This window comes from Cupressus sempervirens, chromosome 5 (genome assembly GCF_028749045.1).
Source record: "Cupressus sempervirens isolate cs-2001-9-10 chromosome 5, ASM2874904v1, whole genome shotgun sequence".
Taxonomy (NCBI): domain Eukaryota; kingdom Viridiplantae; phylum Streptophyta; class Pinopsida; order Cupressales; family Cupressaceae; genus Cupressus; species Cupressus sempervirens.
In genome coordinates, this window is record NC_143122.1 from 597,249,270 (window position 1) to 597,266,461 (window position 17,192).

A 17,192-nucleotide genomic window follows, 5' to 3' on the forward strand; every position below is an offset into this window, starting at 1 on the left:
CATTTACGACAAGGAGATGTTAGCTATCATGCATGCATTAGCTAAGTTCAGGCAGTACTTAGTAGGTGGTAAGTTTTGTATAAAAACTGACCACAACAGTTTGAGACATTTCCTTGGGCAAAGGGATCTCAATGATAGACAGCAGAAGTGGGTAAGTAAGTTACAGGCATATGACTTTGATATATCATATGTTAAGGGCACTCAGAACATAGTAGCAGACGCCTTGTCACGCAGGCCACATCTTAGTGCAATGGTAGAGATCTCTGAGGATTGGAAGCATCTAATTATTGCAGAATATGTTAGAGATCCATGGGCATCTGGGATAGTTGATGGGACAATTGTTGATACCAGGTATACACTTGTGGATGAATTGATTATTTACAAGAGCAGGATATTTTTAGTCCCAGGATCGAAGGTGAAGCAGTCTATTATGCGAGCTCTTCATGATTCACCTATAGCTGGTCACCCCGAATACTTTAAAACATATAGACAAGTGCGAGAACGATTCACTTGGAAAGGACTCAAGACAGATGTATTGCAGTATGTCCGTGAGTGTCCTGTTTGTCAGCAGAATAAGCAAGAACACACCTTCCCAGCAGGACTCCTACAGCCACTTCCTATTCCAGATCAGAAGTGGGAATGCATATCCATGGATTTCATTACCGGGTTGCCCAAGGCTCAGGGTCGTGATTGCATTTATGTGGTGGTAGATAGATTAACGAAATATGCTCATTTCTTTCCCATCACCACTACTTATACCGCAGTACAGGTAGCCGAGGTATTCTTCAGAGAGGTTTTCAGGTTACATGGGATACCCCGCAGTGTTGTCAGTGACAGGGATAGTAGATTCTTGAGTCATTTTTGGCGAGAGGTGTTCCGATTATGTGGCACTGAGCTCACACCCAGTACCAGTTATCATCCGCAAACTGATGGACAGACAGAGATAGTAAAATAATGGGTGGAAGGCTACTTGAGGAATTACGTGGCTGATCAGCAGAAGGCTTGGGTAAGATGGATTTATTTGTGTGAATATTGTTATAACACCACTTTTCACATGTCTATTCAGATGACACCTTTCCGAGCATTATATGGGTATGATGCACCGAGCTTTATTGACTTATTAATGGGTGATGTCCGGGTTCCTTGTGCCGGGGATTTGATTCAAGGAAGTAAAGACATTATTAGCACTCTATGGGATAACATAGCTCGGGCACAGAATCAGTATAAGCAATATGCAGATCGAAAGAGGACGGAGAGGAGCTTTGAGGTGGGTGACATGGTTTACCTAATGCTTTAGCCATTTCGACAATCTACTCTCAAAAAGAGTGGGTCAGAGAAGCTTAAGCCTAGGTATTATGGGCCTTTCAGGATCACCAGGCGAATAGGGGAATTGGCTTATGAGCTTGAGCTTCCAGCGGATAGCAAAGTGTATAATGTGTTTCATGTATCACGCCTCAAAAAGGTGTTGGGGCAGAATGTGATACCTTCTGCAGTATTACCTCCCTTGGATGATAAAGGGAAATTGATCTTAGTGCCGGAATTCATTTTAGAAAGCAGGGAAAAACAGCTCCGCAGAAGGGTAATCAGAGAATATTTGGTTAAATGGAGAGATTTACCAGTTGAAGATGCTACTTGGGAAAATGAAACAATTTTGCAGCATCCAGCTTTGAGATTGCTTGAGGGCAAGCAATTTCAGGAAGGGCGGATTGTCATGTCCCCTTTCTAGTGACATAACTTTAACAGGGAATTTGCCTATCATCGACTCTCGTAGGCAAATGATTTTGGAAAGAGAGTCATTTTATTTCCAGATGATTACATTTTTGCTCTCGGAGAATAATAATTCAGTAAGTGGGGCCTACTTGTTCTAATATTAAATTAAGGTTGTACTTTAACTTTATAAAGTTATTTATTTAATTTTATAAAGTTTAATATTAATAATAAAAGTACATTATAAAAGATAATTCCGGAAAACTTCCAGTAACTTCTCAACAAAGTGAATAAATAGAGGACATAAGGCACCCATTTGGACAAGCGATTTGGTGGATTCAATTTCTATTTCAATTGAGGCAATTTGTAGTCATTGGTCTGCAAATTCCCATTAGGTCTTTGGGAACGAAAACTCCCTTGGATCTGCATAACTGAGGAGGTGAAATACCCCCCGAAGGGTTGCACATTGGAGATGGTCTTCAGCCATTTCATGTTGAAATTATTTGCATATTCGGATTACTTGAAGGGTGACGATTTGGAGTCCTGAGAATTGGCGAAATTGGAACAGGAAACCCTCATTCCAACCGAAAGGTAGCAGTTCAGAGTATGCATGGTAGACGATTTACATAGAGGACTGGACGCATTATTTCTAGCGGTAGACAGAAGTAACTAACGGGATCAGTGATCAAGAAATTCACTAGACAGGGTCGGAAATCACTACCCGGATTTTACCCGTTCTCAGACAGACTCAACCCCAGCATAATGATGGAGGAGCGATTTCTTTTTAGCCGGCAATAGAAGCAAAAAAAATACAAAGGGCAGGGGCGCGTTTGATTTCTCCAACCGGTTTCCAATCTCCCTTGTAACCAGCGGATTCGATTGCCAACAGTTCGGGCACCTTCACAAGTCGTAAAGTGATCACAATCGGATTCCAAACATATAAATCGCAGGGAATGTGACCAGGCAGAAGAACGATGGAGAGGAACCCCAAATTCCGATCGAGCTAAGTCAACAGCGGCAGATAAAAAGGGGAGAGACGGCGCCCACATTCCTACAGTCTATGAAGATAAACGATTTGATTAACTCACGCAAATTCTGAGACAACAACCATCAGGTTCCATTTCCAATATTGTTCAGTTGTAATTTTCAGACTCAGTTATTCTTCCATTTGATTGTCAATAAAACTGAATAGCTATTACCATAGTACTTGCAATTGAATCACTTTCCTGAATTTGTCATTATTATTATCCATTGCATAAGATTAGTCTTGTTTCATGTCAAGTATTTGATAAGAGGCCATTCTCCAGTATTGCTACTTTAGTGACTCATATAGTGAGGGTCATAACAGTAGTATCAGAGCTCGTTTGCAAACTGTTTGATGAAATGTCAAACCCCTGAAGTATTAAGATTTTGGTGTTGAAAAAAAAAGCAATAACCTGTTGGGGTTATTTCATGGTAGTTTCATACACTTGTCGATTGAGACTCCAAAAATAGAATAACCTCCCTGCAATGTTTCCTGCAATACGTTCTGCAATTTATTCCTCACTCTTTATTCTGCTGTGAGCAATATTATGATATTAATTGTATTCCTGACAATACCTTTTCCTACTCAGAATTAGCTGCCAAAACTGAGATTAAATATATATGCACAGGCCATAGTTTCACCGAGCAAAAAAAAAAAATAATATTTGCCAATACTATAGAAAGGAACCACTTAATATTAAAGATTTTTTTCGCTCCAAATTTCGTGCCACAATTATATAACCCTCAAATTAATAATCCTCCAGTGAAATATAATCTCAAAACATAAGAGAAAACTACAATAAATCTCGGACCCACAGTTAAAATCTCTGCAGTTGGTAACCTTTGCTGAAGTTATTAGTTCTCAGCTATATATTATAAGCCTGTGGCTAAAATAAAAACCACAGTTTGGAGAAGATTGCCAATTTATTAAAGATAATCTTGGCTTAACCAATAAACTCACACCCAAAAGACAGTATAACCCACGATTATATGCTCAAATGAATAATAAAAACACTTCTCACTCTCAGATTTCTCCTCCTGACAACCTTCTGAAAACTTATATCGAGATAGAAAAATAAGTTTGAATCACCGGATATTAGAAAATTGAAAGACTAAGGTAACTTCAAAATATTCCTGAAAACAAGTTTAAATAAAATATTTATCACAAACAATAGTCCTGCTTTTTGTTGAGATATTAAAATATTTTCCCATTTCAAAGTATGTCGCGATAGCTCATGCCAAGATATATGTCTCAAATATAAATTATACTTTCTGAATAAAATATTTCTGTGTTTCAAGTAAACTCGCAGGTTGGCATGAGGATACCACTGTAGTATCCCTAATCAGATATTTACCCCAAAATTCACAAAGAAATCCCAGAAATTTTAAACAAAAAATATTCTCATGCAATGTATTTCAGATTTAACCGGTAAAACCCCATAAACTAACCAGATCGATGAAGTCTCAGAAATGATATTGGAATCATTCTTCAGCTGAAATAAAATTTGCAGAAATAATATTACATTGAAGTTCTTCAGCAAAACAACTACATAATCCAACTGTAGTTACACAAATTACAGCAAGATTGGAAATTAGGAATATGTATCTTTTTGTATAATGAAAATTGACCCTTTTCCTTGGCTTCTCTATATAAACAACTAATGGTCATGGGGTTCTTTTAAATGAATATGGGGTGTATCAATTCAAACCTCACAGAAAGAATTCTTTTTCTCGCTTCTATCTGGCTAAATACCTTTGAGAGTTATTTTCTATAACATTAAGTGATCACTTAACATGCTTTCACCTGAAGTAGTAATTACAACCGCAGTGGTTTACTAATAATAGTGATCGTGGAACTTGATGTGTGATTGATTAGTTATTGCCAAACTATGGGGCTTGATTAACTTGGCTACTGGTAGCTCACAGTTTTGTTGCATTAAGTTTTTTTCCTTAAAGCCAAAATCTGTAAGTAAAGTAGATAGAGAATGAAACTTAACTGTTAAAGATAATTAAGATGTATGCACACTACAGATGGATATAGAAACTTTGGAAGATGGGGTTGATCAGAACTGATATTTTTTTGCTTTTTAGATCAGTGCAGTTTTAATGATCCCTTCTTGTGCACTTCCTGATTTTGTTCAATTTAATTTTTCTGTTCTCGATGAGTATTTTAGTTTTTATTTGGTGATAATTTTCCCTTCGTTAACAATGAAGTTCATTCTCTGATACGTTTTTTCATAGCCAGGATTTTTGCCCTGGGAGCAGGATGAAGATGCGAGGATGCTTCGGATTGGATTTGTATGTTGCAATGTTATGCTTTAAAAATAAGACGTTCTTTTATATCTTAGGTTTTTTGTTGTCAATATGTAAGACTCCATGTGCCCTTGTCATATCCCAGACACCAAAGAAAAGTTTAGTGAACTGCTTCTAATTAAATGTTTTATTTTTTAACAGGTTAAACCTGAAATAATTTCATGGTCCCCAAGAATTATTGTTTTCCACAATTTTCTGAGTCCCGAGGTATGTATTTATTATTTGATTTGTTTGACATCTGTTCTTTGGGGACACATTATTTTGTATCAGAGAAATAAGTATCATGACCTTGACGTGTAGTATGATGCATTTATTTGTTTTTTGACAAATTCTATATTCCAACAATTTTGTGTTGCCAAAGTGTAACTTGAAGAAGAATTTAGGAGCTATGCATCAAATTATTGGCATCACTTAGCAGTTATACTATTTACCAGTATTTAAGATGTTTCCTTCTCAGTGGATTGAAAAGTGAATCAATCTCCTTGTGAGACAGTGACCTCCTTAGTAGATTACATTGAATTGAATTTAAATGCACAAGCTCACAGTCAACCCATGTCCTGCAGCCAAAGGGGTTTTTTGAGATCATAAAGATCAGTCAAAACCTGTGCATGCTTTTATTTTGGTATATATATCATGTAATGATAATATTGGTGGAATCTACAATTCTTCTGAGAGAGGTCCATTTGGCTATCAACAAAGGATAAACCATGGATAAATCATTCTAGAAGCTAATGGAGATTATGTTTGTTTTAAAAAGGCCTTCAGTAATTCATGGATGCACTAGCTACAGGCTATAATCCATTATCAGGATGTGCCACATTTTTTGTTTCATTTAATAAAATTTCTATAAGATATGATACCACGAGGCATCAAAGCATAAATAAATTTTGTAAGAAATGGAGCTTACTTCTCTCATTTTGAAAAAGCACTTCAAAGTGTAATGCAAATATGTTTTCCACCAATGATCCTAATAATAAAATAAATCACAATTGTTGGGAGGTAATCATTAGTTGAAATCCATGGTGGGTTTTTATTTCAGCCAATTGCTGATGTTTATATCAAATTTAAATGCCTGTTTAATTGGAGCATGAAGTGCTAATCGCATCAATCAAGTGCTTTAAACAAATCTAACTATTTAATTGCAAGTCCCTTTCATGTTCTGATCAGTAAAATTATTTTATGCTGCAGTAGCTGGTTTCAGTGTTATAAATTTGGGGATGATATATCCAGTAAGCTTGGAATCATTGAGATGGGAATTCTTCAGACAGTAATCTCTCCATAAACACAGTTTAAATCAACTCCAATTCAATTTCAGATTTTGGTATGCTGCAGTAGAAATTTTCTTTTGTACAAATATCTAAAGGAATATGTTATAATAAGCCCTGGCATGGGTTATAAACTTATATGAATATCTACATCTGAACTTCTAAGCCGGTCGTAGTTGGAATATCTGGAATATTTTTAAGTTTTAACAATCCAGCATTCTAATGTCTTGATCCACTGGCACACTGCCAAGACATTGCCTATTAAGAATTGACTTTTGAAAGAGCATTGTATTGGGTTTCCCTTCTCTGATCCAACTGACAGATTCTACTCACTTCCTTTTCTTGTCTCTGATCAATAAACAGTGAGAACATTCAATTTGGCTACCGAGTCTGACACAAACATGTTCATCTAGATAGAGTTTTACTTTATATTTTGCACACCAATATGATTAAAAGACAGTCAAGGAAATTAAACACAAAGAATGACCACCCTTAGAACTGACACTAAACCACCACTTTCTAAATCAGATATTGATTTGAGAAATGAAAAAGGAAACAAATTGGATTATAAGATTTTGCAAGCTTATGCAAGAAAAATCTGAATCGACCCTCTTCACCAAAACAGTGAAGGCTATCAATTCCTTTTGAGGCTTAATAAATTAAGGTGAGGAGGAGGTGGAAAGATGTTTAAGGAAGCCAGAATAGAATCACCACATCCTTAATAATTTTAAATTAATGTTGAACCATGCCATTGACTCCTAATCATCAATAGAAAAGAAGAACTACCAAAAAGAATCTTTTTGGTTGTATACATAGAGAACATTTCTAAATCAGTTTCTTGAAGGAAAATCAACAAAGATAAAAACAATCTTCTTTTTATTATAAACCAGCTAAGTTGCCAAATCAAGAATAGGAACACGTATGGTATGTGGGTAAAAAATGCTGGTACAGAAGAATTTTTTTGAGGGTTCGGAAGAACAAATATATACACACACATACATATACATATATATAGTGTATGTATATGTCTGTATGTATGTATATATGTCAGTAAATGTACAAAAGGAAAAGATTGGAGGAAAAAATTCATTCTACCAGGATAATTTAAGAAACCTTTGTGCCGAGCATTGCTTCAGCATTTCCTTTGAAGTGAGTAACTGCTATGCCCCCTAAGCTATAGTTTGTATTATGTTGCGCGTAGTTGGCTTGTGGCTACTTTAAGTCTTGAATAAGGTACACAATCATAGGTTGTTTAGAAACAATATTTAATTATCTAAAAGAAATTCAGTGAAATCTGAAAGATATGGGGTTTCCAAAATGACCTGCAAAATTGATAAGAAGTCCTTACCTTCATGGTGCCAAGATGATGCTCTGATACCTTTTGCAATAAAATAGCTTTTACATGATCAATATAATAGGAAAATGCTGTAAATAGTTGATAATAATATGCCACTTCAAATGGGCAACTTCCTAATCCACTTTGTGGGGGTTACCTTTGATAGTCTTCAGTGTTCACGAACAACTTAATATTCAACATGATCATAATAACTAACCTATACCTTCTTTATATACCATACTTATGCCTTGGATACCACCTAGGACAACTTAGATTATTTAAATAGAACTCTTAGGATGGCTTAAATATACACTTGTATGATTCTAATGGAAGATGAGATAAGATAAATTTATTAATGTCCAACGAAAGATCACCAAGGCTCAAAGGGATTGCCAAGTACACTGAAAAGGGGGCCAACCCGCAACAGGGACTCAAATGAATGTCCAGAGGAGAAACAAAAATCATAGAGAAAGTAATGGAGGAAAGAGAGAAACCTCCCAGACCCAAATAAGGGTCTCAATCAATTGTGAAGAACTTTTGAACCAAAGGATAATCAATAGGGCTTGTTAAATTCCCAGACCTCCTTGTAGTGGTCTTGGAGGAGGAGGGCTACATTGGATAATGCTGTCCTGGACTGTACAAAATCTGGAGAAAGGGGTGGTGCAAAACGATTGCTTGGCACCACATGCCAAATGAGTCTTGTTGAAGAAGGAAGTAATAAGTTGGCAAGGTGGAGATGTTTTACGGCGTCAGTGCTAGAGCATGTTGTTTCAAAGCCTAAGGGCTTCCTGAAAATGAAGGGCAAGGCTTTCCTAGTCTCTATAGTTGAAGAAAGTGGAGAGCGACCGTGCCTCCTTGTAAAAGCAATAGAACCTCTCTTTGATCTCATAGTATAGAGGACGATGAAAAATGAAGTGCTTCTCATAATCAATCTCACCTATGCTGGAAAGTTGACACATATGGCACTCTTTATACCTAAGGTGATTGTGTTGCATTGGAGCCTATGGGAACTTTACCTAAAGGAGTGAAGGGGGGTCTTGAGAGAATGTGGCCAATGGAGGGAGAGGTAGGAAGGGTAGGTAACAAGTCTGTCCTCCAACTCTAGAAAGTGCTTTGCGTAAAAGGTCATTACGGCAAAAGATCCCTGTGGGGTTTAACACAAATAGTATGTATAAACTGCCCAAAAATGTTAGGTCTGATGTACCCATTTAGTTCCTACTAGGGAGGAAGATGTTGAGGGTGGGTGCATTAAGTGAATATTGGAAGGAGGGAAGGCAATCCATCTCAATCCCAATGGAACAAAGAAGGGAAGAGGCCTCAACAAATTGATCATGAGTCCGACTAGAAGGGAGAACGAAAGCAACAATAAACTCTGAATAGAAATAGGTTGCGTACAAATTTCTGTAACAAGCATTTGATGAGTTAGCAAAGCGCCGAAGTCGGTAAAGTTACCAAACCAAATCAAAGGTGGCCTCAAGCTCGAAGAGATGAGCCCCAAATTCTGCAAGAATAATGTTGCATGGGATGGATTGCTTGTACCGAATAATATGTTGAAGGAGGGAGAATCTGAACTTGCTTGGCCAAAGCTCAATTAGACTCTAGCAGGAGATCCCACACAATAGAGTCATAGAGAACAATATGTTTGATAAGTGTATCCATTAGTGTCATCTTGGATAGTGTTCTAAAAATGGTGACAAAAGCACCGTCTATTGAGGCGTGCTAATGAACCATAAGTTATAACCCTTTTTGATCCCTTGTCGGAAGGTGAATCTCATGGTAAGGTGGGGCCCCGAAAACATAACCTCTACATATGTATAGGAGGACAAGATATCCACCTCCAAGCCCTTGAAGAAGAAATGGCGGTGAGAAATCTTAAGAGCATTGAAGACCATCACCTTGGTTTCCCGAAGTTGACTGTCAAATGTTGTAACTCGCAAAAGGATGTGAGACTATCAAGTTGTGTTGTAAACCCTTTGGAGTAGAAGCTAAGAGAACATCATTCACGAAGAGAAGAATAGGAATTTTAACTTGGTGAAGAAGAGAACCATCCCTGAGGATATTGATGTCCTGAAGATACCTCCCGATTTCGTTAATGTAGATGCCAAAGAGGGTAGGCATTATGGAAAAACCTTGCTTAACCTTGATAGTCTTCCTAATAAAATTTGAAAACCTTTAAGGGGTCTTGAGATGACCCACACTTGTCTCATAAGGTCTCATTATGACCGCTACAATAATCTTAGAGATACTAAAATCCTAAAGCTACTAAAAGAGAACCATCCTAGGGACAAAGTTCGTTGAAGGCCACAAAGCAACAATACACCTTTGAGTAGCAACGGCATACCTCATCTAGAATACTCTAGAGAGTGAAGATGTGATCTATACTTTGATAGTCTTGTCTGATAATAATTATGTATTTTTTTAAGAGTTAAGGTAGCCATAGGCTGACTACTCAAAACAATACACATTATAGGGTTAGGGGTATGGTATAAATCCTCTTGCATATTTCAAAAGTGGAGAGTGAAAATCTTCTAGTTTCTAAAGTTCGCCATATATAACCCCCCACAGTAGAGCCATACAGGACAATAGGTTTGATAAGTGTGCCCAAAAGTGTTATCTTGGACAATGTGTTCCCTGAAAATAGTGATGGAAGCATGGTCATTTGAGGAAGGCTAATGAACCATAAGTTATAACCGTGTTTGGTCTATGGTTGAAGGGCTGGTCTCATGGTAAAGTAAGACCTTGAAAAATTGACCTCCAGATGTGTATAAGAGGATGAGATCCACCTCCAAGCCCTTGAAGAAGAAATAAAGGTGAGAAGTCGTAAGAGCATTGAAGGCCATTACTTTGATTTTCCCCAAATTCACTTTCAAACGTTGTTATTTGCAAAAGGATGCAAAATTGTCAAGCTGTCCCTATAAACCCTTCAGAGTAGAAGCTAAGAGAACATCATCTAGAAAGACAAGGATAGAAATCATATCTTGGTGAAGAAGACAACCATTTGTGGGGAGAGTGTGCTCTTAAGATACTTCTCAAGTTCATCAATTTAGATGCCAAAAAGGGTAGGCGACAAGGTGCAACCTTGCCTAACCTTGATTTGGAGATGATTCACAACTGTCTCATAGGAATCTCATGATGACCGCTAGAAGAAGCTTATAGATACCATAATCTTGAAGCAATTGAAAGAGAGCCATCCTAGGGACAAAGTCAAAGGCTTTCCCCAAGTCCACAAGTTCACAAAGCAACAATATACCTTCAAGGAGTAATGATGTTCCTCCTCCGTAATACTTTGGAGAGTGAAGATGTGATCCATACTCGATAATCCTATCTGATAATTATTGTGTATTTTTTAAGAGTTAAGGTAGCCACAAGACGATTACCCATAACACAATACACATTATAGGGTTAGGGACATAATAGAAACCCTCTTGGACATCTAGAAATTAGAGAGTGAAATCTTCTAGTTTCCAATGCTTGTCTTATCAAGAAGTCAAATTTGTGCTTTAATGCATATACTTGTAAACTACTTTGCCCCTCCTTGGGCACACACATCCTTGTATCCAGTAGAACTCAGATACAAGTCAAATATTGTACCCATGCGTGCCCCTAAAAACTTAATTCTCCAATTGTGCCAAATAGTATGTGATTTGATTTTTATAAAATTGACATAAATCTTCCCAAATTTAATTAAAAGAATCTTCATTAATGCATTTAAAATTTTTTATTGGTATAAACAAAACCTACACCAATTGAGAAAGACAATTGAAATGTTTTTTCTAATTCAGTAATGCATTTTTTTGGTTCGTCTTCCTATGCAACTCTTTTTTTTTTTTTTGCATATTGTAAAGTGCAAAATTAACTTCATAATTATTTGTGTCTATATTGCTTTTGAAGTAGTGAAAATTGTTTTAAGTATGTATGTGTGTGTGTGTCTATTATTAATGTTGTATCCAGCCGTATACATATTGAGGGTGTTAAAAAATGGCAGCATCCTTGTCCGATACTCTATCTGTATCCATGTCTATGCAACTTTGCTTTAATGAAATCACAGATTAATGGGTAACATGGATTAGGAAACCAAAAAAATCTCTACTGAATAGGTATTGCTGTTTAGAAATAAATTAAATGACATTTTATTTTCTGCTCAATGACCCTTCATCCCACACGTAAAAATAAGGGGTGCAAAAAAGAGCGAGCCCTACCAATTAAGATAAATTTATCACCTACGAATAAGAAGGGAATTGTAATGGTCTGAGTTGGACTTGTAAGATGTGCACGGAATCAGATTCAGCGCTGCAAGTGTGTGTAGTTTGTAGTTTTATTTGCAAAAAAAGAGGTGTCTATAACTTTGGCCAATCCACCATTTGCCCCTGGCATCACACACCATCAGCCTTACTAAATACAACAGACCAAAGTTATTCAAAACTGGAAAACATAGGAATTAAACAGATTAGAACAAAGGAATCTGAGGGTCCTAAAAAACTAAGCAAAGCCATTGGGAGAAGATTTCTTGAGAAAATAATTTGTGGGAGCTATTGCTTTGAGCAAAGCATGTAGACGTCTTCTTTTGGATCTCTTTGTGAGGGTAAATAATTTTGTCCAATATTTTATGACTTGTGATTGCAAATGAAATTGTTTTGATAATTGTTGCATATTAGAGAAAAGATGTATATGCATTTTATCCTGGAAAATTGTGGAAGTCCAAAATCTCAATTTTATTGAGGAATCATTTAAAATACAAGGAAACATTTCACAGCTTCCATCTTTGGCAGAAGTTATCACTGCTTAGATTGCTCAGCAGTCTTTTCACCGGAATATGGGATTTTTTCTCCCTGTCTGAGCTGTTGTGCCGATCTGAAAACTTGATGGGTTATATATGGCCTTGTTATATACTGTGTTTTCCATGCTTATGGCTGCTATTTATTTGAATTTCTAAATTTTCTTGTGCTCTACTTCCAAATGTTTACTATGAGTTTGTATTGCTTTTGCTTTTGGAATCCAAAGGAATTTTAGTTTCTTATTATTCTCAGAAATAAGGTATGAAAAATAGCTTTAATTCTAATTAAGAGTATAAAGTCTATCTCTCACTTACAAGTCTAATGATTGCACTTCATTTTGATATTGTGTTTTCCTTTTACAGGAGTGTGATTATCTGATTGCAATTGCTCGACCTAGGCTAAATTTTTCCACTGTGTGGGATAGTAAAACAGGCAAGGCATGTATATTATAATATATAATCATTATGTTTTATTTTGTAGAAGGAATTGTCTTGGTCTTATTTGCTTCTCAATGTACTTAGAATTTCATTTAGCCTGAAATATCAAGAAAAGATCCTAATAGTTTATGATTATGACCATATTCAATATTTTTCTCCCATAAAATTGGAAATTGCAAATATCTTTAACGTTGACAATTCAAGAACAGAAACAACTATAAGATCAATAGAAAACAGCAACAAAACATTTTGCTTCTTAATGAGTTTTCTTTTGTTCAGTAATAGGCCAAACAAGTGCTGGATTGTACTTGAAAGTTAGAATTTCTTAGCTTGATGTTCCTGCTGAGTAGTCTACATTTTATAGCTGACAAAAGAGTAGTTATGTTCAGCTAAATAAACAGTGCTATATTTTGCTATGGTAGAGAGAAGTTTCTGACTAGTGTGGTTGGTAGTTGGTAAACCAACCTGGTACATTATTTGTTGTTGGTTGTAGTCAGGACATCTATTTCTTTGATAGTGAAAGATGCCGACTAGAGATGTTTGTTGAAAATACTGAGTTTTGTTTGCAAATCTGTCTTTGGCCAGCTTATGCAATGGGCTTTTTGTACTTTGTTGTTTTTTGATGCCAAACAGGAATGCAATGCTTGAAATGGAAAATAAAATGACACCTTTTGGAATGTTCTACTATAAAATCATAGACTCATTAGGAAATCAAGATTCTGATTTTTATTGCAGCAAACACCAATATCATGATAACGTCCAGAGTCAAAATTGGCATACCAGGAGTCCAGTGTTGACCTGAAGGTGTACTTTTTATTGACTAAGTGGATGAGTAATGCAATATAGGAGCTTCTAGAGGGTAATAACTGCTCCACTGTAACTTATTCTTATCAACTATAATTATCTTCAACCTTTATTGCTGAAATAGGTAGATCTGAAACAAATCCCAAAAAGATGGCAGGCAAGATATCTGGATTTTGACTAGTTATTTCACTAGATTGCTGATATCTTTCACACATGCTTGTAGAAATCCATTTAACCCACTTGTTTGCTGATTGTTATGCCTAGCAATGTATTTCCATATTTATTCAAACACTAAATACTGTTGTATTATTTATTTGCCTCTCTAGCAACTCTAGAATTTGTACGGCCTGCCTAGGGAAGCCACGTGGGTCTTGAAAAGGATAATTTCTGCCTTCAGTTACCTGCACTAACTGGTCCTCTTTCTGTTGCAAGCTTGTAAATGCTGATAAAGACTGAATTTTGAAGGCCAAACAGGAATTCTGGGTGAATTCTTCTGCAATATTTCTTGGGGTTTTGTCCAAGCTTGCTTGGAATCGAGGAGCTTCTTTTCTCCAACACCTATATGCTTCTTATCTGATCCTAGAGCTGCAATTTCTCCAACACCTATGTTGCTGGTACGGGTACGGGAACATTGGTACGATATGCTGGTATGACAATTTTTTGGGGGAAGATTGGGTACTTCCATACAGGAAAACATTCAAAATTATAACTATATAAATATTTGCAGGCCTTAAAGTAAAAACAAGATTTAAATTTTGAATACCACAGATCATACATGCTAAACAAAATCGGAACTGCCATTAATATTAAAAATCCAAAATACAATAATACCAGTTTGCTATCAATTTGTCAAAACTTGAATTTATGATAGCTTATTCAATTCATTGTTCATTCGTTCAACATTAAAATAACACACTTAGTAATTACTAATTATGCATCAATGATATAGGCATCATATAAGATCATCAACATCAACATCATCAGTGACATTAGATGATGTAAGGAGATTAGAATCAAATGCAACCCCACTGCTACTTGCATTAGGAAGACGGTGGCTACCCAACTGCACATCCAGTAAAGATTGTGTGGCAGCTGAAAAATCCAAATCAGTTCACTCTGGATCTACATCCCAAAATTTTATGCCCCTTCCTTGTACTCATTCTGACTATGAGTAAGAAGACGCAAGTTGGAATGCACATAAACTAGGTCTTTTGCCTTACTTGCAGCCAATCGATTGTGTTTCACTAAGTGAATAAAGGATTATGTACTCAAATTTCACTCAGATGAGGAGGAAGTAGCAACCTATTGAAATAAAGCGAGGGGCATAAAAAATGTCATTCAAATTTTGAAGTTAATATTTTTTGTTATTTTTATAAATAGTAAACAATATAATTTATAGATTTAGAGAGTGCAAAAAAAATGGTAAAACTTACTTGTGATAAAAGTTTGATTGCAAGAGTTTGGAGGTGTGGAGCATTCTTCGTATACTTGTAACAGAGAGTAGAAGCACTTTGACTATTGGAAGCTACGAAATCAGAAAACTCACTACTAACCATATTCTCCATTTCATGATTGGGGAAGAGTTTTGTAAGTGCTTTCTAGCATCCTTCACGAACTTCTACATCTTTGTATGGTGGTACCTTTGATGGCATAGCAAGAATTTCATCACTATAAAATTCAGTAGTTAATGCAAATGCAAGAAGATGAAGTGGGATGGTCATTTTATTCCAACGCTCAACACAAATTGTCTACACCTCTTTGAAGAAAGTTTCTTCAGGATCTTGCTCCTTTTCATTGATGACATGTTTCATTTTCTCAAGCATTGAGTGAATTCCATTATATAACTCTCCCAAACATGGATGATCCATGTCGGTATAATGGATCATACTCATGATGGGCTCAGTGAAACTAAGAAGATATTCTACTCATTCCCACCAAGTGTCATCCAAGATCATTCGTTTTACATTTGTAGCCCTTTCAGTACTAGATTGCCTCCATAGTGACCAGCTTTGACTAATAACCATACTGGCAAGTGACTCTCGCACCTTCATAAGTCTCCTCAACACAATTGTGTTGGATGCAAATCGAGTCTTGGCAACCTATTCAAAAAAATTAAAAATAAAATTTGAAATACAAAGATGTGCTCAAGTTTTAAAACTAAATTCATAATTATTAAAGTGAAAGACAAAATTTAAAAGCTAAGAACTAAAGTATTTCAATTACCTTCTGCAAACATGATTTGAAAATGGCCTGTGACATGGTGATGGTTTGTCATGAACATTTGGATCTCTTCAGCTTTTGCATAGATTTCTTTGATCCAATTAATTTTCCTACCCAACTTTTGTAGCATAAGATTGAGATAGTGCACTGCACAAGGTGTCCAAAATATGTGTTCCAACTGTGTCTCAGTCAACATGCTTGCAACTTTACAGTTCTGTGCATTGTCTGTTATTACTTGGACAACATTTTGAGGGCCCACATCCTGAATACATTGTACAAGGATTTTAGCAATAAATTGTGCATCCTTCACCTGCCTTTCACAATCCATAGCTTTAAGAAACATTGCCTTTTAGGGCACACTATAATCACGTTGATTAATGGATGATTTTTGGCATCCTTCCACCCATCATAAATAATTGACAACCTTGTTTGTTTCCATGAATTCCTAATAGGAGCCAATGCAGTGTCTATGCTTTTTACCTCCTTCGCTAGTAGGGTACTACACACCTGATATCCTGGCCACATGTACCTTTAGGAGCCTCATTTACTTTCCTCAAAATATCTTGCCAATATGGTGGTTGCACAACATTAAAAGACAAACCATTTGCATATAAATATCTTGCAACACTTTGATTTGCAATCTCCCTAGCATTGTTCTTAAATGCATTCTCCAAAGGCCTCTTTTTTCTCTTCACAATAATAAGTTCTTCAGTTCTACCCAAAAATGGGTGGCTCTCTACTATAGCATTTGGAAAGTCACTATGAGATGGAGGAGGCTTACTTGATCTCTTCCCTTTCTTTAAAGGATGGTTAGTGCCACGTCAAGCTCTTGCATTTGCTTCCTCTTTCTCTTTAATATAGCTTGCTATTTGTTGAGGTGGTAATCCATTACCATCCTCTCCTGGACATGCTTTGATACCCTGCTAGGAATTGTACAAAGATGGGCTTTCACACGACTATATGAACTTTTGTGCCTCACATTACAAAAATTGCATATCCAAACAAATGTTCCACCCCCTTTGACTTGTTCTATCATTTGAAGATATTTCCATAAAGGTGAATTTGGATCGGTTTTGGAGGTGGGAGAGCTAACATTAGTTGCCATGGCTCTATTAACAACAAATTCAATTATCAATTATTAAATAATAAAGATCAAATACTTGATCAACTATAAAAAAATAATAATTTATAAATATAAATCGACAAGTTATATTTTAATAGCAAATTTATATTATTATTTATTTAATACTTCTATCATTGATAATTTAATATTTTTATTATTTGATTAATACAATTATATATAATATACTAA

At 36.1% G+C, this 17,192-nt stretch overlaps 1 protein-coding gene across 4 annotated transcripts in view; it reads left to right on the plus strand.

The window, feature by feature from the left end:
• The window catches only part of LOC149557336 (prolyl 4-hydroxylase 1-like), a 255,775-nt gene that overhangs the window by 128,883 nt on the left and 109,700 nt on the right, over positions 1 to 17,192 (plus strand). For all 4 annotated transcript variants that reach the window (XM_089832008.1, XM_089832009.1, XM_089832010.1 and 1 more), the window contains 3 exons: positions 4,976 to 5,028; positions 5,185 to 5,250; positions 12,782 to 12,856. In XM_089832008.1, the coding sequence (XP_089688134.1) occupies positions 4,976 to 5,028; positions 5,185 to 5,250; positions 12,782 to 12,856 (194 nt within the window). The remainder of the gene's footprint in view (positions 1 to 4,975; positions 5,029 to 5,184; positions 5,251 to 12,781; positions 12,857 to 17,192) is intronic.